Here is a 21,380-nt window from a genome sequence, read left to right as displayed (position 1 = left end):
CAGGACAGACAAAGAAATACATTTTTGCACCTCTTTTTTCTTTGTTTTCTTCTTTTTTTCACGCATAATGAAGGTCATACAATCTATCACTTGTCAGGTGAAGAGTTCAAATGTTAAAATCATCGGTTTAATTGAGGTCACTGTTGCCTGGCTGTGGCACAATTATTCAAATAAAGCCATTAAAGTGACTCTCATTTAGTTTGAGCAGCTCAGCAATATTAGACACCAACACAGCCTACAGTGAAAAACAAACAACAGCTTGGTTTATGCATCATTTCATCGTCCTGCTCATTTGTTGTGTTGCAAAAACATTGTAGTTGAAAACCTCAAGGGGGCAGTGTCACCACTTTAAATGACTCCCTTCAGTGCACCATGGACAATAGACTGGTTACTCAGCAACTGATTATCACAAGCACAATCATGCAACCTTATGAAATTGATTTATTTGTGGTATTTCATATACATGTGGGAAGACATGCACTCATGAGGCAAACCACAGGTGTGTTTCATCTCTAAATACAGTCAACCTCATAGTTTAGAACATCAGATTGCATGGTTTGAAATGTGGATATCTAAGAGGTATTTATATATTTGTGTGTGTGTGTGTGTGTGTGTGTGTGTGTGTGTGTGTGTGTGTGTGTGTGTGTGTGTGTGTTAGTGTGTGTCTGGCTGCACATAGAAAACAAACTCTTACTCAGCCTGTATTTTGCCTAAAGTTAGGAGGCTGATTTAATTTTCAGTGTAATTAATGACTACATTATCCGCTCTGAGCCTCTTCCATGCGCCTCTTTGTTTATGGCAGTAAATGAATGTTCAGGTGGCCAGCAGAGAGAAAGAGACAGCCTTTGAATAAGCAGGTGGTGCCACTGGACCATGTTGTGTGACTCACTCACTTTCTTTTCCTCTGTTATTATTTTCCACAGGAGCAAGGTTAAGAGGTAAACACAACTGAACGCCTTCATGTTAACACCATAACACTAGAGGGGATGTAAATACTGGTATGAAATCATGTGTAACAGGAATGTTTTTAGGAAAAAACAAACAGAGCTGGGATGGAGTATAAGCTTTTTCTTATGTAGTAAATTTTACATTCATGTAAATCAAGCTTCACTAAGAACAAATAATAATCTTTTACTGCAAACAAATCTCAAGCATTATATTTTTAGAAAAGCTTTTAAAGCAAAAAACATCACAGTCCCTCTTCGTCTCACTTGAGGCTATTATATGTTCCACACAGCTGGCAATCATTCTCAGTGCCCAGCGTGACTAATTTCAATTTCATGTTCTTTTGTGAGAAACGAGAGTGAAAGACGACTAAATTGCAGAGACAAGAAGTGATTGGCTCTTTTTATATCACTAACCGACCATGCATTTATTCTGAATCATGGCGGCCTCCTCACTCGTAGACCACAGCTTCACATACTGTTGTCATGGGCAGCTTGCCTCTGCAGGAAAGGTGTAAATGAGAGGAGCTGAGAGTCGGTTTCCTCCCCAGCACACCTGGCTCTCCTCCAGTTGAACATATGCTCACAGTGTCTGATGAGTCTGGCTCATTGTGTCTGTCAATCTGTTTCATCCTCCGTGTTTGTCTTTTCTTATGCAAAAATCTCACCAAGACAGCAAATGTCCTTATTGTTTGAGATCTGCAGCTGTAAGTGCATTTGGTAACATCATTTCAGAGGATTATTGTGCAGTTACAATGCAAAATGACAGTCACTGATTTATTACAACCCTCTGAACATATTAACACAATACTCACAAAGAGGCTTTCTTTCTCAAGTTTGGCTTGTCAGAAGAAAAACACAAAGCTGCTTTTTAAAATTACTTTCATTAATTTAGCTCTCAAAGTCATTAAAAATAGATGTTATACCGGTTTTCCTTTGCAATAGGGAATTACTGTTTTCATGAGCTTGCCCTTTCTTAATGCATTTTTCTTTCACACTTCAAACACAATCATCCGGCTCAAGGCTCTTAACCTTTTCACCTTTTCACCTTAACCAATCCCACCCTGGCTCTTAACCTTTATTATCCAATCAGCATCTTGCTGGCTGACAAAATGTAACCTGTATGGGCTGCTGTCAGCTTTTGGTTTCAGGATCTGACTGACATAATGAACCTCCAAGTTTGCCAGGTGAATTCACAATCATACAACTGATCTTCGGGCAGGAGCTCAGCCTTGCTCCTCTAGCTGTCTCTGTCTGTCTTTGTGCCAGGTCTAGCATGCGGCTGCAGGGGAGAAGAGAGCAATCAGTGAACAGTTTACACCTGTGCTAATCAACTCTTGCACTCCTCCCACAAACCCCTCCCACACCTCTCTCCCCTGCAGCTGAGCTCGCATCAAGCCTCACAACCACATTTTAACTTTTGAACAAATGTTAACATCTAACCAGATGTTTTGTTTTTTTCATTTCAATAGACAACTAACATGTTCAATTCTGCTGCAAAAAAAAAATATTTTTAGTACAGGACCCCATCAGGATTCCTTGGCTTTTGGAGAAAGCCTGACACTTGAGGTAATGCAGTTTTTTGCACTCCTGCATCTGCTTTATTTTTCAGTGTTAGCTGATAACAAACAAATAATGTAACTTCTTAAAGGCATTGTTTGATAAAAAAAAAGGAAATATGTCTGTTCAGTTTGTAAAATGGTGGATGAGAAGATTATAACCACTCTTTCATTGACCCTAAATATGAAGCAAGGGCCAGGTACTAGTTAGCTTAGTCTGAAGGTAAAACCCAGGTTTTTTAAATACTTTTTAAAGCTCACCTAACAACATGTCATGCTCATTTAACCCGTACAAGTTGTAGTTTTGCAGGCTATTATGCCCACCATATATCTTTCTAGGACACTCCCTACATTGATTAAAAGTAGTTTATTGAAAAATCATTCAGGCCTGCTTTTAATTAGTCTCTGATGATTAAAGCATGTAAGCTTGTTGTTGAACTTTGTGTAACTCTGAAGTTCATTATCAATTCAGTTCATTTTAAAAATACAAGGAAAGGTGAAGAGGTTTGATTGTTGAAAAGCTGCAAATGAAAAGGGCATAAGCGGAGCAACCACAGGGGCAGGCATGCCCAGGGCCCACGTTCAGCAGGGGCCCCCTACTGAGCTACTTCTTACTGTAATTAAGTCTGGGTTTGTAATTAAACACACACACGCATCTATTTTCAATTTAAAGCAACCTCCCGTTGTCGTTCAGTTACATCTTACCACTGTAGGTAGCCCAAGTTCCATTAGCTATATCATTCGGCCATGATTATTATTGAATCCTATGTTACCACTGTGGTTGTAATGTGTTTTCAGGTGCCAAATAAGGGATGATAACAATTAATCGAGTATCCATTGGTTAGGGTTATGATGAGGGTTAGGGTTTGGATTAGGGTTAGGGTTAAGGTATAGGGATTAGGGTTAGGGTTAAGGATTAGGGTTAGGGTTTGGATTAGGGTTAGGTTTAGGGTAAGGGTTTAGGATAAGGGCTAGGGTTACGCGTTAAGGGTTAGGGTTAGGGTTTGGATTAGGGTTAGGGTTAGGGTAAGGGTTTTGGGTTAGGGTTAGAGTTTGGACTAGGGTTATGGTTAGGGTTTGGATTAGGGTTAGGGTTTGGACTAGGGTTAGGGTTTAGTCTTAGGGTTTAGGATTAGTGTTAGGGTTTAGGGTTATGGTTTAGGGTTTGGATTAGGGTTAGGGTTAGGGTTTGGATTATGGTTAGAATTATGACTAGGGTTGGGTTTAGGGTTTGGATTAGGTTTAGGGTTTGGATTAGGGTTAGGGTTCGGATAAGGGTTAGGGTTACATTTGGGTTGGGGTTTGGATTAGGGTTAGGGTTAAGAGTTAGGGTTAGGTTTTAGTGTTAGGGTTTAAAGTTAGGGTTAGGGTTTGGACTAAGGTTAGAGTTAGGGTTCGGGTTAGGGTTTGGATTAGGGTCAGGGTTAAGGGTTAGGGTTCAGTGTTAGGGTTAGAGTTTGGATTAGGGTTAGCGGTTAGGGTTAGGTTTAGGGTTTGGACTAGGGTTAGGGTTTAGGTTAAGAGTTAGGGTTAGAGTTAAGAGTTAGGGTTAGGGTTTGGGGTTAGGGTTTGGATTAGGGTTAGGGTTAGGGTTTAGGGTTAGGGTTTGGACTTGGGTTATGGTAAGAGGTTAGGGTTTGGATTAGGGTTTGGATTTGGAAGAGGTTTAGGGTTAGGGTTTGGGTTAAGAGTTAGGGTTAGGGTTAAGAGTTAGGGTTTGGGGTTAGGGTTAGGGTTTGGATTAGGGTTAGGGTTAGGGTTTGGACTATGGTTAGGGTTTAGGGTTAGAGTTTGGACTAGGTTTAGGGTTTTGGTTTAGGGGTTAGGGTTTAGGTTTAGGATAAGGGCTAGGGTTAGGGTTTTGGGTTTGATTAGGGTTAGGGGTTGGATTACGGTTAGTGTTAGGGTTAAGGTTAGGGTTTGGGGTTAGGGGTTGGGTTTAGGATTAGGGTTAGGGTTTAGGACTAGGGTTAGGGCTAGGGTTAGGGTTTAGGTTCAGGGTTAGGGTTTGGACTAGGGTTAAGGTTAGGGTTAGGGTTTGTATTATGGTTATGGGTTAGGGTCTAGTGTTAGGGTTTAGGATTACGGGTAGGGTTAGGGTTTAGGGTAAAGGGTTCGGATTTGGATTAGGGTTAGGGTTTGGGTTTTAAATTGGGTTAGGGTTTAGGATTAGGGATAGTGTTAAGGATTAGGGTTAGGGTTTGGACTAGGGTTAGGGCTAGAATTAGGGTTTAGGTTTGGGTAAGGGTTAGGGTTTGGACTAGGGTTAGGGTTAGGGTTTGTATTAGGGTTAGGGTTTTGGTTTAGGGTTAGGGTTTAGGGTTAGGGTTTAGGTTTAGGATAAGGGCTAGGGTTTTGGGTTAGGGTTTGATTAGGGTTAGGGGTTGGATTAGGGTTAGTGTTAGGGTTAAGGTTAGGGTTTGGGGTTAGGGGTTGGGTTTAGGATTAGGGTTAGGGTTTAGGACTAGGGTTAGGGCTAGGGTTAGGGTTTAGGTTCAGGGTTAGGGTTTGGACTAGGGTTAAGGTTAGGGTTAGGGTTTGTATTATGGTTATGGGTTAGGGTCTAGTGTTAGGGTTTAGGATTACCGGTAGGGTTAGGGTTTAGGGTAAAGGGTTAGGATTTGGATTAGGGTTAGGGTTTGGGTTTTAAATTGGGTTAGGGTTTAGGATTAGGGATAGTGTTAAGGATTAGGGTTAGGGTTTGGACTAGGGTCAGGGCTAGAATTAGGGTTTAGGTTTGGTTTAGGGTTAGGGTTTAGTGTTAGGGTTTAGGATTAGGGTTAGGGTTTAGGGTTATGGTTAGGGTTTGGGGTTTGGACTAGGGTTAGGGTTGGGTTTAGGATTAGGGTTAGGGTTATGGTTTCGGGTTAGGGTTTAAAGATAGGGTTAGGGTTTGGATTAGGGTTAGGGTTAGGGTTTGGGTTTTGAAGAGGTTTAGGGTTTGGGTTAGGAGTTAGTGTTTAGCGTTAGGGTTAGGGTTTGGATTAGGGTTGGGGTTGGGGTTAGGGTTAGGGTTTCGACTATGGTTAGGGTTTAGGGTTAGAGTTTGGACTAGGTTTAGGGTTTTGGTTTAGGGTTAGGGTTTAGGTTTAGGATAAGGTCTAGGGTTAGGGTTTTGGGTTAGGGTTAGGGTTTTGATTAGGGTTAGGGGTTGGATTAGGGTTAGTGTTAGGGTTAAGGTTAGGGTTTAGGGTTAAGGGTTAGGGGTCAGGATTAGGGTTAGGGTTTAGGACTAGGGTTAGGGCTAGGGATAGGGTTTAGGTTCAGGGTTAGGGTAAGGGTTTGGACTAGGGTTGAGGTTAGGGTTAGGGTTTGTATTATGGTTAGGGGTTAGGGTTTAGTGTTAGGGTTTAGAATTAGGGGTAGGGTTAGGTTTTAGGGTAAAGGGTTAGGATTTGGATTAGGGTTAGGGTTTGAGTTTTCAATTGGGTTAGGGTTTAGGATTAGGGATAGTGTTAAGGATTAGGGTTAGGGTTTGGACTAGGGTTAGGGCTAGAATTAGGGTTTAGGTTTGGGTAAGGGTTAGGGTTTGGACTAGGGTTAGGGTTTGTATTAGGGTTAGGGTTTTGGTTTAGGGTTAGGGTTTAGGATTAGGGTTAGGGTTTAGGGTTAATGTATAGGGTTTGGGGTTTGGACTAGGGTTAGGGTTAGGGTTGGGTTTAGGATTAGGGTTAGGGTTATGTTTCGGGTTAGGGTTTAAAGTTAGGGTTAGGGTTTGGACTAAGGTTAGAGTTAGGGTTCGGGTTAGGGTTTGAATTAGGGTCAGGGTTAAGGGTTAGGGTTCAGGGTTAGGGTTAGAGTTTGGATTAGGGTTTGCGGTTAGGGTTAGGGTTTGGACTAGGGTTAGGGGTTAGGGTTTAGGTTAAGAGTTAGGGTTAGAGTTAAGAGTTAGGGTTAGGGTTTGGGGTTAGGGTTAGGGTTTGGATTAAGGTTAGGGTTAGGGTTTAGGGGTAAGGTTTGGACTTCGGTTACGGTTAGGGTTTAGGGTTAGGGTTTGGATTAGGGTTTGGATTAGGGTTAGGGTTTGGGTTTTGAAGAGGTTTAGGGTTAGGGTTTGGGTTAAGAGTTAGGGTTTAGGGTTAGGGTTAGGGTTTAGGGTTAAGGTTTGGACTTCGGTTACGGTTAGGGTTTAGGGTTAGGGTTTGGATTAGGGTTCGGGTTTGGGTTTTGAAGAGGTTTAGGGTTAGGGTTTGGGTTTGGATTAGGGTTGGGGTTGGATGTTAGGGTTAGGGTTTGGACTATGGTTAGGGTTTAGGGTTAGAGTTTGGACTAGGTTTAGGGTTTTGGTTTAGGGTTAGTGTTTAGGTTTAGGATAAGGGCTAGGGTTAGGGTTTTGGGTTAGGGTTAGGGTTTTGATTAGGGTTAGGGGTTGGATAAGGGTTAGTGTTAGGGTTAAAGTTAGGGTTTAGGGTTAGGGTTAGGGTTTGGATTAGGGTTGGGGTTGGATGTTAGGGTTAGGGTTTGGACTATGGTTAGGGTTTAGGGTTAGAGTTTGGACTAGGTTTAGGGTTTTGGTTTAGGGTTAGTGTTTAGGTTTAGGATAAGGGCTAGGGTTAGGGTTTTGGGTTAGGGTTAGGGTTTTGATTAGGGTTAGGGGTTGGATAAGGGTTAGTGTTAGGGTTAAGGATAGGGTTAGGGGTTAGGGTTTAGGATTAGGGTTAGGGTTTAGGACTAGGGTTAGGGCTAGGGTTATGGTTTAGGTTCAGGGTTAGGGTAAGGGTTTGGACTAGGGTTCAGATTAGGGTTAGGGTTTGGACTAGGTTTAGGGTTTTGGTTTAGGGTTAGGGTTTAGGTTTAGGATAACGACTAGGGTTAGGGTTTTGGGTTACGGTTAGGGTTTTGATTAGGGTTAGGGGTTGGATTAGGGTTAGTGTTAGGGTTAAGGTTAGGGTTTAGGGTTAGGGGTTAGGGTTTAGGATTAGGGGTTAGGGTTTAGGATTAGGGTTTGGGTTTTGAATTAGGGTAGGGTTGGGTTTTAGGATAAAGGGTTAGGATTTGGATTAGCGGTTAGGGTTTGGGTTTTAAATTGGGTTTAGGATTAGGGTTAGGGTTTGGACTAGGGTTAGGGCTAGAATTAGGGTTTAGGTTGGGGTAAGAGTTAGGGTTTGGACTAGGGTTAGGGTTAGGGTTAGGGTTAAGTGTTAGGGTTTAGGATTAGGGTTATGGTTAGGGTTTGGGGTTTGGACTAGGGTTACGGTTGGGTTTAGGGTTAGGGTTATAGTTTAGGGTTAGGGTTAAGAGTTAGGGTTAGGTTTTAGTGTTAGGGTTTAAAGTTAGGGTTAGGGTTAGGGTTTGGATTAGGGTCAGGGTTAAGGGTTAGGGTTTAGGGTCAGGGTTAGAGTTTGGATTAGGGTTAGCGGTTAGGGTTAGGGTTAGGGTTTGGGTTAGGGTTGGAGTTAAGAGTTAGGGTTAGGGTTTGGGGTTACGGTTAGGGGTTAGGGGTAGGGTTTGGATTAGGGTTAGGAGTTTGGGTTTGGAAGAGGTTTAGGGTTAGGGTTCGGGTTAAGAGTTAGGGTTAGGGTTAAGAGTTAGGGTTTGGGGTTAGGGTTAGGGTTTGGATTAGGGTTGGGGTTGGGGTTAGGGTTAGGGTTTGGACTATGGTTAGGGTTTAGGGTTAGAGTTTGGACTAGGTTTAGGGTTTTGGTTCAGGGTTAGGGTTTAGGTTTAGGGTTAGGGTTAGGGTTTGGACTAGGGTTAGGGCTAGGGTTAGGGTTTAGGTTCAGGGTTAGGGGTAGGGTTTGGATTAGGGTTAGGAGTTTGGGTTTGGAAGAGGTTTAGGGTTAGGGTTCGGGTTAAGAGTTAGGGTTAGGGTTAAGAGTTAGGGTTTGGGGTTAGGGTTAGGGTTTGGATTAGGGTTGGGGTTAGGGTTAGGGTTTGGACTATGGTTAGGGTTTAGGGTTAGAGTTTGGACTAGGTTTAGGGTTTTGGTTCAGGGTTAGGGTTTAGGTTTAGGGTTAGGGTTAGGGTTTGGACTAGGGTTAGGGCTAGGGTTAGGGTTTAGGTTCAGGGTTAGGGTTAGGGTTTGGACTAGGGTTAAGGTTAGGGTTAGGGTCTAGTGTTAGGGTTAAGGATTAGGGGTAGGGTTAGGGTTTAGGGTAAAGGGGTAGGATTTGGATTTGGGTTAGGGTTTAGGGTTAGGGTTTAGGTTAAGAGTTAGGGTTAGAGTTAAGTGTTAGGGTTATGGTTTGGGGTTAGGGTTTGGATTAGGGTTAGGGTTAGGGTTTAAGGTTAGGGTTAGGATTTGGATTAGGGTTAGGGTTAGGGTTTGGGTTTTCAATTGGGTTAGGGTTTAGGATTGGGGATAGTGTTAAGGATTAGGGTTAGGGTTTTGACCAGGGCTAGAGCTAAAATTAGGGTTTAGGTTTGGGTAAGGGTTAGGGTTTGGACTAGGGTTAGGGTTTGTATTAGGGTTAGGGTTTTGGTTTAGGGTTAGGGTTTAGGTTTAGTGTTTAGGTTAAGAGTTAGGGTTAGAGTTAAGTGTTAGGGTTAGGGTTAGGGTTTAGGGTTAGGGTTAGGGTTTGGACTAGGGTTAGGGTTTGGGGTTAGGTTTAGGTTTTGGATTAGGGTTTGGGTTAGGGTTTAGGGTTAGAGTTTGGACTTGGGTTATGGTTAGGGTTTAGGGATAGGGTTTGGATTAGGGTTAGGGTTTGGGTTTGGAAGAGGTTTAGGGTTAGGGTTTAGGTTAAGAGTTAGGGTTATGGTTAGGGTTAAGAGTTAGGTTTTGTGGTTAGGGTTAGGATTTGGATTAGGGTTAGGGTTGGGGTTAGGGTTTGGACTATGGTTAGGGTTTAGGGTTAGAGTTTGGACTAGGTTAAGGGTTTTGGTTTAGGGTTAGGGTTTAGATTTAGGATTAGGGTTAGGGTTTTGGGCTAGGGTTAGGGTTTTGATTAGGGTTAGGGGTTGGATTAGGGTCAGTGTTAGGGTTAAGGTTAGGGTTTAGGGTTAGGGTTTAGGGTTAGGGTTTAGGACTAGGGTTAGGGCTAGGGTTAGGGTTTAGGTTCAGGGTTAGGGTTAGGGTTTGGACTAGGGTTAAGGTTAGGGTTAGGGTTTGTATTCTGGTTACGGGTTAGGGTCTAGTGTTAGGGTTTAGGATTAGGGGTAGGGTTAGGGTTTTGATTAGGGTTAGGGTTTAGGATTAGGGTTTAGGATTAGGGTTTAGGTTTGGGTAAGGGTTAGAGTTTGGACTAGGGTTAGGGTTAGAGTTGGGTTTAGGATTAGGATTAGGGTTAGGGTTATGGTTTAGGGTTATGGTTTAGGGTTAGGGTAACGTTTTGGATAAGGGTTAGGGTTTAGGGATAGGGTTAGGATTATGGTTAGGGTTTATGGTTAAGGTTTGGGGTTTGGACTAGGGTTAGGGCTAGGGTTTAGGGTTAGGGTTTGGACTAGGGTTAGGGCTAGAATTAGGGTTTAGGTTTGTGTTAGGGTTAGGGTTTGGACTAGGGTTAGAGTTAGGGTTAGGGTTTGTATTAGGGTTAGGGTTTTGGTTTAGGGTTAGGGTTTAGGATTAGGGTTAGGCTTAGGCTTAGGCTTAGGGTTAGGGTTTAGGTTTAGGGTTAGGGTTTGGACTAGGGTTAGGATTAGGGTAAGGGTTTAGGATTAGGGTAAGTGTTAGGGTTTGGACTAGGGTAAGGGCTAGGGTTTAGGTTTAGGTTTTAGGTTTAGGGTTAGGGTATGGACTAGGGTTAGGATTAGGGTAAGGGTTTTGGGTTAGGGTTAGATTTTGGTCTAGGGTTAGGGTTTGGATAAGGGTTAGGGTTTGGACTAGGGTTAGGGTTAGGGTTTAGGGTTAGGGTTTAGGATTAGGGTTAGGGTTTAGGGTTATGGTTAGGGTTTGGGGTTTGGACTAGGGTTGGGTTTAGGATTAGGGTTATGGTTTAGAGTTAGGGTTAGGGTTGGCTTTAGGATCAGGGTTAGGGTTATGGTTTAGGGTATAGGATTAGGGTTTAGTGTTAGGTTTTAGGATTAGGGTGAGGGTTGAGGGTTATGGTTAGGGTTTAGGGTTTGGACTAGGGTTAGGGTTTGGACTAGGGTTAGGGCTAGGGTTAGGGTTTAGGTTTGGGCTAGGGTTAGGGTTTGGACTAGGGTTTGGGTTTGGACTAGGGTTAGGGTTATGGTTTGTATTAGGGATAGGGGTTGGTTTAGGATTAGGGTTCAGGGTTAGGGTTTAGGATTAGGTATGGGGTTAGGGTTAAGGGTTACGGTTTGGATTAGGGTAAGGGTTAGGGTTAGGCTTAGGGTTTGTATTATGGTTAGGGCTAAGGTTCGGGTTAGGGTTAGGGTTAGGGTTTTGATTAGGGTTAGGTTTTAATGTTAGGGTTAAGGATTAGGGTTAGGGTTTGTATTAGGGTTAGGGTTTTGGTTTAGGGTTAGGGTTTAGGTTTAGTGTTTAGGTTAAGAGTTAGGGTTAGAGTTAAGTGTTAGGGTTAGGGTTAGGGTTTAGGGTTAGGGTTAGAGTTTGGACTAGGGTTAGGGTTTGGGGTTAGGTTTAGGTTTTGGATTAGGGTTTGGGTTAGGGTTTAGGGTTAGAGTTTGGACTTGGGTTATGGTTAGGGTTTAGGGATAGGGTTTGGATTAGGGTTAGGGTTTGGGTTTGGAAGAGGTTTAGGGTTAGGGTTTAGGTTAAGAGTTAGGGTTATGGTTAGGGTTAAGAGTTAGGTTTTGTGGTTAGGGTTAGGGTTTGGATTAGGGTTAGGGTTGGGGTTAGGGTTTGGACTATGGTTAGGGTTTAGGGTTAGAGTTTGGACTAGGTTTAGGGTTTTGGTTTAGGGTTAGGGTTTAGATTTAGGATTAGGGTTAGGGTTTTGGGCTAGGGTTAGGGTTTTGATTAGGGTTAGGGGTTGGATTAGGGTCAGTGTTAGGGTTAAGGTTAGGGTTTAGGGTTAGGGTTTAGGGTTAGGGTTTAGGACTAGGGTTAGGGCTAGGGTTAGGGTTTAGGTTCAGGGTTAGGGTTAGGGTTTGGACTAGGGTTAAGGTTAGGGTTAGGGTTTGTATTCTGGTTACGGGTTAGGGTCTAGTGTTAGGGTTTAGGATTAGGGGTAGGGTTAGGGTTTTGATTAGGGTTAGGGTTTAGGATTAGGGTTTAGGATTAGGGTTTAGGTTTGGGTAAGGGTTAGAGTTTGGACTAGGGTTAGGGTTAGGGTTGGGTTTAGGATTAGGATTAGGGTTAGGGTTATGGTTTAGGGTTATGGTTTAGGGTTAGGGTTACGTTTTGGATAAGGGTTAGGGTTTAGGGATAGGGTTAGGATTATGGTTAGGGTTTATGGTTAAGGTTTGGGGTTTGGACTAGGGTTAGGGCTAGGGTTTAGGGTTAGGGTTTGGACTAGGGTTAGGGCTAGAATTAGGGTTTAGGTTTGTGTTAGGGTTAGGGTTTGGACTAGGGTTAGAGTTAGGGTTAGGGTTTGTATTAGGGTTAGGGTTTTGGTTTAGGGTTAGGGTTTAGGATTAGGGTTAGGCTTAGGCTTAGGCTTAGGGTTAGGGTTTAGGTTTAGGGTTAGGGTTTGGACTAGGGTTAGGATTAGGGTAAGGGTTTAGGATTAGGGTAAGTGTTAGGGTTTGGACTAGGGTAAGGGCTAGGGTTTAGGTTTAGGTTTTAGGTTTAGGGTTAGGGTATGGACTAGGGTTAGGATTAGGGTAAGGGTTTTGGGTTAGGGTTAGGGTTTAGGGTTTGGACTAGGGTTAGGGTTTGGACTAGGGTTAGGGCTAGGGTTAGGGTTTAGGTTTGGGCTAGGGTTAGGGTTTGGACTAGGGTTTGGGTTTGGACTAGGGTTAGGGTTATGGTTTGTATTAGGGATAGGGGTTGGTTTAGGATTAGGGTTCAGGGTTAGGGTTTAGGATTAGGTATGGGGTTAGGGTTAAGGGTTACGGTTTGGATTAGGGTAAGGGTTAGGGTTAGGCTTAGGGTTTGTATTATGGTTAGGGCTAAGGTTCGGGTTAGGGTTAGGGTTAGGGTTTTGATTAGGGTTAGGTTTTAATGTTAGGGTTAAGGATTAGGGTTAGGGTTTGGGTTAGGACTAGGGTTAGGGCTAGGGTTTAGGGTTAGGGTTTACGTTTAGGGTTAGGGTTTTGACTAGAGTTAGGGTTAGGGTTTTGGGTTAGGTTTCGAGTTTTGACTAGGTTTAGAGTAAGGATTTAGATTAAGGTTAGGGTTAGGGTTAGGGTAAGGATTTGGATTAGGGTTAGGGTTTGCTTTAGCTTTTAGGTTTAGGGTTAGGGTTAGTCTGTGCTGTCCTCGGTGCAGCTGAAACATTTGAACTTGACAAGCAACATGTTTCCTTTTATGGGCTCTCTTGGATCAACACGTGAGAATGTGTTTTTTATTGATAAATAGGAGAGGAAATATATCAGCTGTTTACAGTTGTGAATTTGACTTTCAGAAGGGCCCCTTGAGGATGCTCCGCCCCCTTCGCGCTGAGAGTCTAGCTCCGCCCCTGGAAAAGGGGATTTCATTTGGATGCGCACAGACACACATTACCTTTATCAATCAAGTCGAAGCTTAGCTGAAGCCGCAGCTCACACTGCAAATCAATGACTCGCTTCATCATTTACTGCCTCCAGACGAATGTGTGTGCTACGCAGTGACACACACACACACACACACACACACACACACACACACGCACACGCGCACACACACACACACACACACACACATATACATACATATACATTAAGCCCTAGAGACTTGGTTTTGTTTCCTGCTAATGTAAAACCTTGTTGCCTGTGCACCATAGTCTGGCTCATAACTGACCTATTGGATTAGAAGTGAAGTGTGGTGACCGCAGGGTTTCATTATGTGTGTGTGTGTGGGTGTAGAGCAGTATATACAGTGAGGGATCGACATTCGGTTTTAAAGACTACTTTTTCTTCTTTATGCGTCTATAAATCCTGAACCTATCTGGCAGGTTTTCTCCAACTCTCACTACACCTCTCGTTCCTGCTACTTCTCCATCTGTCACTGTGGGTTCACTTGGCCTCTGAGCTAGGGGGACAGCAGAGTGAGCAGATCAGAGTGGACTGCCAGAAAGAGGCACACTAGGACATGTAATGCACACACACACACACACACACACACACACACACACAAACATACAGAACAAAGATATGAGCATTACATGAAATCAAGAGAGACAGTAGACATTTTTGGAAACAAGAAAGAAAAAGAAGAAAACAAGGCAAGCCTGTTAAAGGAAAAGTGAAAATAAATAGGTAAAAGATTAGAGGATGTGGGTGAAGGAGGAGGAAAGGGGGGAGGGGCTGAACTTGGCTGGGTGTGTGTGTTGCATGGGACACAGTGTCGCTCTCTCCCGTCCTCCTGCAGCTCTACTGGAAACACTGACGCTAACACATGATGAATCTTGCTGGAGGGGACGCGGGTGGGTGAAGCGGAGAGGAGGGGAGGGAAACAGAAAGAGGGAGAGAGAGGGATAGCAAGGAGGATGGATGGATGTAGGATGAGATGAATTCCTCCAGAATTGGTCAGCTTCATCCACCTCCTCCTCCTCCTCCTCCTCCTGTGCTGTAGCAGATAAGCACAGCAGGCAGGGGTGGGGAAATGGGGAGGGGGAGAAAGAGATGATTGCAAAGAGTAAAATTAAGCTTTTTTAAATGTAGCCGACTTAAGGCCGTAAGCTGTTTGTTTATGTATTTGGTGAGCTCACTCACAGGTTGATAGAATTATAGTGGGAACAGAGTCATTTAAACAGATGCTGTGTTAATCTCAGGATATCAGTGTAAAGCTCTTTAATGATCAAGAATCTCCGACAGCATGAGGAAGGGGGCAGTCGGTTAGTCATCCTCTTAGGGAAAACATACAAACCTTTTGCTTCATAAAACTCTCTTACCGGAATAACTTTTGTTTTGAAATATGTATGACTCTTGCAGCCTCTCCTCTCCTCTTCAGACTTAGATGCCTCTGTGTGTTTGCAGGCAGCTATCAGCATCCTGACCTTCACTTCTAATGAGATGTACTTTCCAGGCAGGAAATTTGAGCCAGATGCAGCATCGCCCTGATAAAAATCGGAGCGTGAAATAAATTCAGGCCTTCAGTGGTGTGTCTGATATGCTTGAATCTGAATGCCAGTGTGATTATGAGCTTACCGGGATTTTAATTTGCCTGCCTGCCGTAACCCCATTTGCTAATCCTGTAGCATGCATGAAAATACTTGCCAACTAGCTAGCTGTAACTGTGACTAAAATGAGGATTTAGGATATAAAATGGTCATATTGCTGTTGGCCATCAGCAGTGGCTGAGTCAGGCTTTCTGAGGGTTAAGGGCAAAGACAATAAAAGGGCACCAGATGTATGGGGGGCACAAACAATCAAAAAAATGATCATGTGTTTTTGTAATGTTAGTTTTCTGCCTCTCTTAAGGCTGATTTATACTTCTGCGTCTCCCCTACGCAGCAGAGGCTGACGCGGACATGAGCCCCACATACTTGTGCGTCGATGTGTCCGTGTCGCGCAGCAATTCTCCACCGAAACGCATGAGGGCAGTGTGGTCTCTCTGATAGCCGGCCTCCTGCTTCCGATCCCGCTACGATCTCTGTTTACTTTTCCATAGAGATTCAGAGCGTGTTATGTTAATCTACAGCTGATACATGTTGCTGTTTATCATACAGACATGATTACATGAAGAATAGAGTGAAGGAGATGGAATACACGGTCGATGTGCGGGAAAGACAAAGCCGCCGAGCGGACCAATCACAGAGCTTGCGGTCCGCGTTGGTTCTACGTGGAGTTACATTTTGGAGGAGGTGCACGTCAGCTACGTGCGTAGGCCTCGGCGTATAGGTTCGGGAGCTACGCGGACCCCCGGCGTAGGGTACGCCGTTGATTCAATGCAGAAGTATAAATCAGCCTTTAAACTGGACAGCGGGAGAGAGGCAGAAAATGTTGAGGGTTAGAGAGTATGGGATGACATGCAGCAAAGGGTTGTGGCTAGGTGAAGGACTACAGCCTCTATAAATGGGGTGCAAGTTTTAGCAATTAGGCCCGACTGGCACCCTTTGTAGGATGCATTCTTTGTTAAAACATTCTCTGTTATTTGTTTTTAGATATTCTGGCGCTGCATCAAGTTCCTCTACTTTAAAAAGGTATTAATTATCACACTGCATCACTTTTTTTTTGCACATTTGACCCCACAAGAGTGTATTCATTGTTTTATTGCCCATAAGGGCATCCATGGAGGTATTCTGCCATTATTTCTATACAGTCGGAGTCTGCCAGCATTCAGAGGTGATGATGCTGCTGTGTCAGCGTGCCTCAAACAGAGATGAGCTATGGCGTCTGCTGAATAGATAAAGACTCTGTCGTGTCTCCTCGGGGCGCCTTGCGTAACACTGAGAGGGACAAAAACAAATAGAAAGTGACATACACTCTTTCTGATGCTCCCCTATGGAGAATGCAGAGGAGACAATTCTGCTAGAGGAAATATATCATTAAAACTGACTTCACTGTGACTCCTTGATTGTCAAACTGTGCTACAGGGTGCCTGCAGCCTTCAGTGTGTGTTTAGCCACAATTTGCCTGTGCACTTGACCTTTTATGCTTTGGCAATCCTGTTCCTGCAGCAAGAGATAAAGAGGGTGTAGTAGTGTATAGGGGAGATAATAACAAACACACCCACCCCACAAACAGAAATAATACAGTTTCCTGGCTCCCACAGGATTTAGCATTTTATGAGCCATTACAATGCAAGAAGGATCGTCTGAAAATGCAAATTAAGAGGCTCTTCCTTCATTATGTCGTGCAATATGTCACAGTCGTCCCCCAGCTCATTACTGTGCGCTCTACTTGCACCTGCGCTCGTGCGAGAGAGGGCCACACCTGACCAAATAAGGACATGTTTAAGACCCTTGTTGGTGTGACATTGTCCGTGAAATGGAGGAGAACAGGAGTGTGTGGACGGTTTAGAAGGAGACCTGAACCGGAGGGGGAACACCGTTATAATCTGGTTACATAAGAAGCCATTGAATTTGCAGAACGTCTCTGCACTAATCCGCTGAACCATTCATGTTCAAGCGTCCCGCGGCAGAGTAACGCACAAGGGGTACACACACACACATGCGCGCGAGCACACTTGTGGCTCTGCAGGCACAGAGGCGCGTGAAATAAGATAAAGGCACAGACTGATATCTTTAAGGTTGGTACACTACTACGCATCTCTGCAGAATGCATCACGTTGCAAACCCGAACTGGCGGCTCACTGTGCTGTTCGCGCCCGTGACGATACCGCTGACGCGCCACTAGCCGCACCACCCAGGAGACAGAGAGGAGAGGAGAGCTGTGAGCGGCGGACCGAGCAGTGGGACTGACTGACTGGAAACTGGTCTCTCTTCCTCTTTCTTTCCTCCTTCCCTCCTTGACGAGCGAGGACGTATATCCTGCTGTTGCGCGAACCCCGTGGACAGTCTTTAACGAGTGACAGCATTTAAACTAGTAGCATCATCCAGACTTTTCTGCAGAGATGGATGTACCAGGCTTTGCGCACAACATCACCAGTCCATTAAGTCCATGCGAGGGCATGATCAAGGACCTCAGCTTGGACGCCATACAATTATGTGAACGAGATGGTAAGGGGAGGTTTGTCTGCTTTCCATTTGGCTGTAGAGACATTTTCGGTGTACTACAGGCCTTAATGTAAATTTTATAGATACTGCAACGCACTCCGTCTGTTTTGCAATTCGATTTGGCTGCATGCTGTACCCGTATTGTGTGTTTAAAGGGAGTACGGGCCGTTCATTCTGCCAGTTCCTTGCGGAGAGATGGATGCATGGAGGGATGGATAGTGCGCTTGTGCGTGTGTGGAATATCTGAGTGTCTTCTTGTGGCACAGGGGTTAAGTTCATGCACAATTTAGCTGTCTACATACAATTTATAAATGTATATTCCTGCAAAATGAGCATGCACAAGGAAGCAAACATAATTTAGTAATTAAATGATTGCATTTCAGCACCACAGACATGGACAGAGACCGGCAGCCACCCCGCCTATAACCGCTGCCTCGTTGCCGTATCTAAGGGAGTTGCCTTAATCAATTGATCTGCTCACAGAACATAACATCCTGCGCATTTGTATGGTTGCAAATGACCATTCTTAACGTTACAGCCAATCTTGAACTCACAGAAAACTCTCCCCCCTGCTTTTGAATTTTTAATTCATCAAGTCATGCAGCTGCACCCATGCTGTAGTCTGCGGTGGACTTCTCCGTATTCAAAAGTTTCCCGGATATTTACTATTAAAAAAAGAGAAAAAAGAAATGTCATGAATGAGATCCTATACTAGAAGTGATTTACTGGCTAATATTCGAATTTCATTAAGGATTAGCAGATTTCGCATGAGAAGGCTTCACTCTAATTAGAATGTAATGGTTGGGAGGAAAAAGAGCAAGTCATCATCAGGAGAGAATGAGAGGCTCAAACATGGCTGCACCCACGTGTGTGGACGGGCAGTGAAGACCTACACACCCATCATTGCAATTACACACAATCGATTTCCCATCTGAGTCCAGATGCACCTTTACAAAACCTCCTTTTTTTAAATATTTTTTTTTTCGTTAATCCACTTCCACGGCAAGGACGTGGGGTCACACATGTTTCATAGCTGAGTGAATTTAACGTGATTCTTTCCACAGATTTTCTTTATCTGTATTTAGATTGACTTCTAGAATCAATGGTGTGTCTTCATTGAGGCCCCAAAAGACCCACTGCACGTGATCACAGTGCAGCCATTGTAGCACACTGCCTCATTTTCATCTGCCAGTGCTGCTGCTCCTCATAATGTAATACAGCAGGACTCAGTTTATATCCTCTTAGTGCTCTGCTGGCCTGATTCTAAAGCTGTAATTTTAATAATGGGTGTATCGCTGGGGCTGGTCCTTCTCTAATGGACCCTGTGCCAACTCTATGCTTCCTCTACTGCAGCTTTACCGGAGAGCTTTTATTTTGATAAGCCTGATCTTTGCAGCACAACAGCCACTTCCCTATTGAAGAAGTTGAATTCGTTAAACCAGTGTAAATAGTGCTTCTGTGTCCTTGGGACACCCACATACTCTTGTTTATGGAGCAACACTAGTACACTGTCCACCTTTGTGTGTAGATTCTGAGTAATAAATGGTCTGTACAGTAGTCTCTAGATTTGTAACCTCAGATAACCCATGTACTATAGATATAAACATATATCTATATAGATAATATATAGTCTATTTTCTCTGTGAGACATGTCTATGCCATTATATCTGCCAATGTTTCCTTTAATGGCAGAATCTCATAATAAAAATGTATATTTAAAAACTGGGGAAGCATTTGATGATGAGTCTTTTGAGTGTTTGGTTTTGTTGAATACATTTTTTGTTTCCTACTCATAGTGACCTCCAAAAAGACTTTCTTATTCAAAAATGTCTTGCTAAACCCTACGCAGAATACTGTGCACAGAGAACAGAGTTCTCAGAAATCAACTGTTTTATTGTTATGCAAGTTTTTCAAGGACGGTATTCATTTCAGCACCACAGTCTTCTAAATTTAACTCCCATATCCATTAATATTTAATTACCAGCATGAGAGGCTTATGTGCCTATGCTGACCCAGCAAATGGGAATGCATGCAGCCTACAAATGTCTGTGGGAAAAAGCTCTCTCTCTCACACATGCACACACACACGCACACACACACGCACACACACACACACACACACACACACACACACACACACACACTGAGGACTGTTTGAGCATTTCACTGCACAAAGAAGTGATGAGATACCAGTTGTTTTTGTGTGTCCCCTGTGTTGGAGAGAGTTCAACAGCCTTAATGGTTCAGTGTAGTGATGGGGTTGTGACATGAATGAGTGTTTGCTCAGAGTGATGAGTAATGGGCAGATTAAAGAATGGGCTCCTGTGAGTAAGAGGTCTCTGTCACTTGTGTGTGCAGGTCTGGCGACTCAGAACCGCTGCCAAATTTGCTCAGCCTCTGCAAGGCCGACTCAGACCACCATTTTGATATCCCCAGTTAATGTGCATTTACAGGGGGTAATGAAATACATGCTACATGCAGTGCAAGGCCTTTGTGCCATTGTCGCTGACATAATTAAGTTGCATGATGGATCGAAGCAAGTACTGTGTCTGAAATGTCTCTGCTGGAAATACTGCTGCTCTAGCTGTGACAGCTCCGCTTGGAAGTGTGTGCCTTGTAGTGACAGACAGATGCATAGATATACAGGAAACCATCTTCTAAAGGTGCCTTAACATTGTCACTGACTGTCAGCTGCAGGAAAAGCTCCCTCGGTGTTGAGCCCGCCAATTACTAGTCAGCAATAGGATTTCTACATAGAATGCTGTGCAGCAACACTTAAACAAAAGGCTTACTTTTCAATCCTCACTTAACCGCAGTTGAGCTGAGAAACGCATAAAAAGTTTTGCAAGATTAAAGAGGCAGTGGGGAAATGATTGTGGAGGGTCTGCTTTTTATTCTGCCTTTCCCAAATGTGCTGTGTTTCAGTCATTTTTATTAGCTCTAGGCAGACTGATGAAGTGGAAATATCTGTCTGTTGATTTGTCCATTACTTTCCGAAACTGGGATATATTACATTTTGAATTAGCACACATAATCATGGCTCCTAGTGAAGAAAGCGTACTGATTTAAGTAACTCACTGACTGTTTGTCGAGCACTTGTTCACAGTGATGGCAAAAGCCTTAGTTTGTTTAGTGCTAATTAGAAAGTATCAGTATGCCAATATATATATATATATTTAACTTACTTGATAATCAGAAAATAAATAGTAAAATCCTGTCTCCAACACTTTGTTTCAAATACCTTTCATCTACCTTGGTCATAGGCTTAGCTTTGTGTTATCAGCTAACTACAAAGTGTCAATATGTTAACATGTTAAACAGTCTAATGAAATGTTAGCTTAAAAAACCACTGAGGCAACGAACAATGTCACAAAGCTAGCATTGTTATAATTCCACTTTTCAGCTAACTTAATCATAAAATGAAATAGTATCTTTTCCCAGCATATACCAAGAATTCAAAACGAATGCAATCCCCTGGCAAATAAGTGATTATCAAAGATCGTTATGCTAACATGCTAAACTTTGAAGTAAACAGGGTAAAAGCTATCTGCTGAAGATGATGCTCATTGAGAACATGTTAGCATGCTTATGGTCATGTTTAGCTGTGTTAAAACCATAGACTGTGTAAAATATGGACGTAGTGTACGTGACGTCACCCATCTGTTTCTGAAGCGCTGTTTTGAGGCCAATTGTCGGCGGCAGCTGCTGTGGAGCGATTGTGACGTAAAGAGGCGGGCTTTGAGCCTCCTAGCCAACAGATACAGTGTTCCCGCCTGTCAATCAAGTCAGCTCTGCCTCTCATTGGAAGACTCATATTCTCAAAATCTTCGAAATTGCCACGTTAGAAAAAAATTTGCCGCCTGTACAGTGTGTGCCGATTGAGAAATGAGCTATCCAGACTACGCTCATTTTTTGTACCAGGCTGTAAACATGTTTATTTCTGCTGTAAATATAGTCTATTTTGAATTGGTGTGTATGTGGTTTCCGGTACTTCCTGAGCCAGCCTCCAGCGGACCCTCGATGAACTGCAGTTTTTAGCACTTCCGCATTGGACTCATATTTTTAGACCAGAGGTTGCTGCTTGGTAATGAAGCATTAATATGCTGTATTAAGAGGGTGAACAGTAATAAATGCCAACTGATAAACATGAATATTTAGACACTGTGGTGTTACATGTTTGAGTTAGCATCAAACTGAAAGTACCATTATGTTAAGGTGTAGTTTCACAAAGCTGCTAGCATGGCTGTAGACCCAATCTGTTCTCCATAACAACAGATAGCCGTGCTTGTGACGTACACAAAGTCTGAGTA

The 21,380-nt window shown here is 43.5% G+C and overlaps 1 protein-coding gene across 3 annotated transcripts in view; it reads left to right on the top strand.

Moving 5' to 3' along the window:
* Positions 1-2,299: 2,299 nt before the first annotated feature.
* Positions 2,300-21,380, top strand: part of LOC117811426 (phytanoyl-CoA hydroxylase-interacting protein-like) — a 34,311-nt gene continuing 15,230 nt past the window's right edge. Inside the window, exons 1-2 of one of the 3 annotated variants that reach the window (XM_034681687.1) lie at positions 2,300-2,513; positions 15,556-15,594. Coding sequence is in view for 1 of the 3 variants with exons in the window: in XM_034681688.1 (XP_034537579.1) it covers positions 16,968-17,073 (106 nt within the window). In the remaining 2 variants the exon portion in view is untranslated. Of the gene's footprint in view, positions 2,514-15,555; positions 15,595-16,745; positions 17,074-21,380 lie in introns of those variants that run through there. The other 2 variants (XM_034681685.1, XM_034681688.1) reach the window with 2 other exon arrangements.

Source organism: Notolabrus celidotus, chromosome 4 (genome assembly GCF_009762535.1).
Source record: "Notolabrus celidotus isolate fNotCel1 chromosome 4, fNotCel1.pri, whole genome shotgun sequence".
In the NCBI taxonomy this organism is placed as follows: Eukaryota; Metazoa; Chordata; class Actinopteri; order Labriformes; family Labridae; genus Notolabrus; species Notolabrus celidotus.
This window is presented reverse-complemented; position numbering and strand designations above follow the sequence as displayed.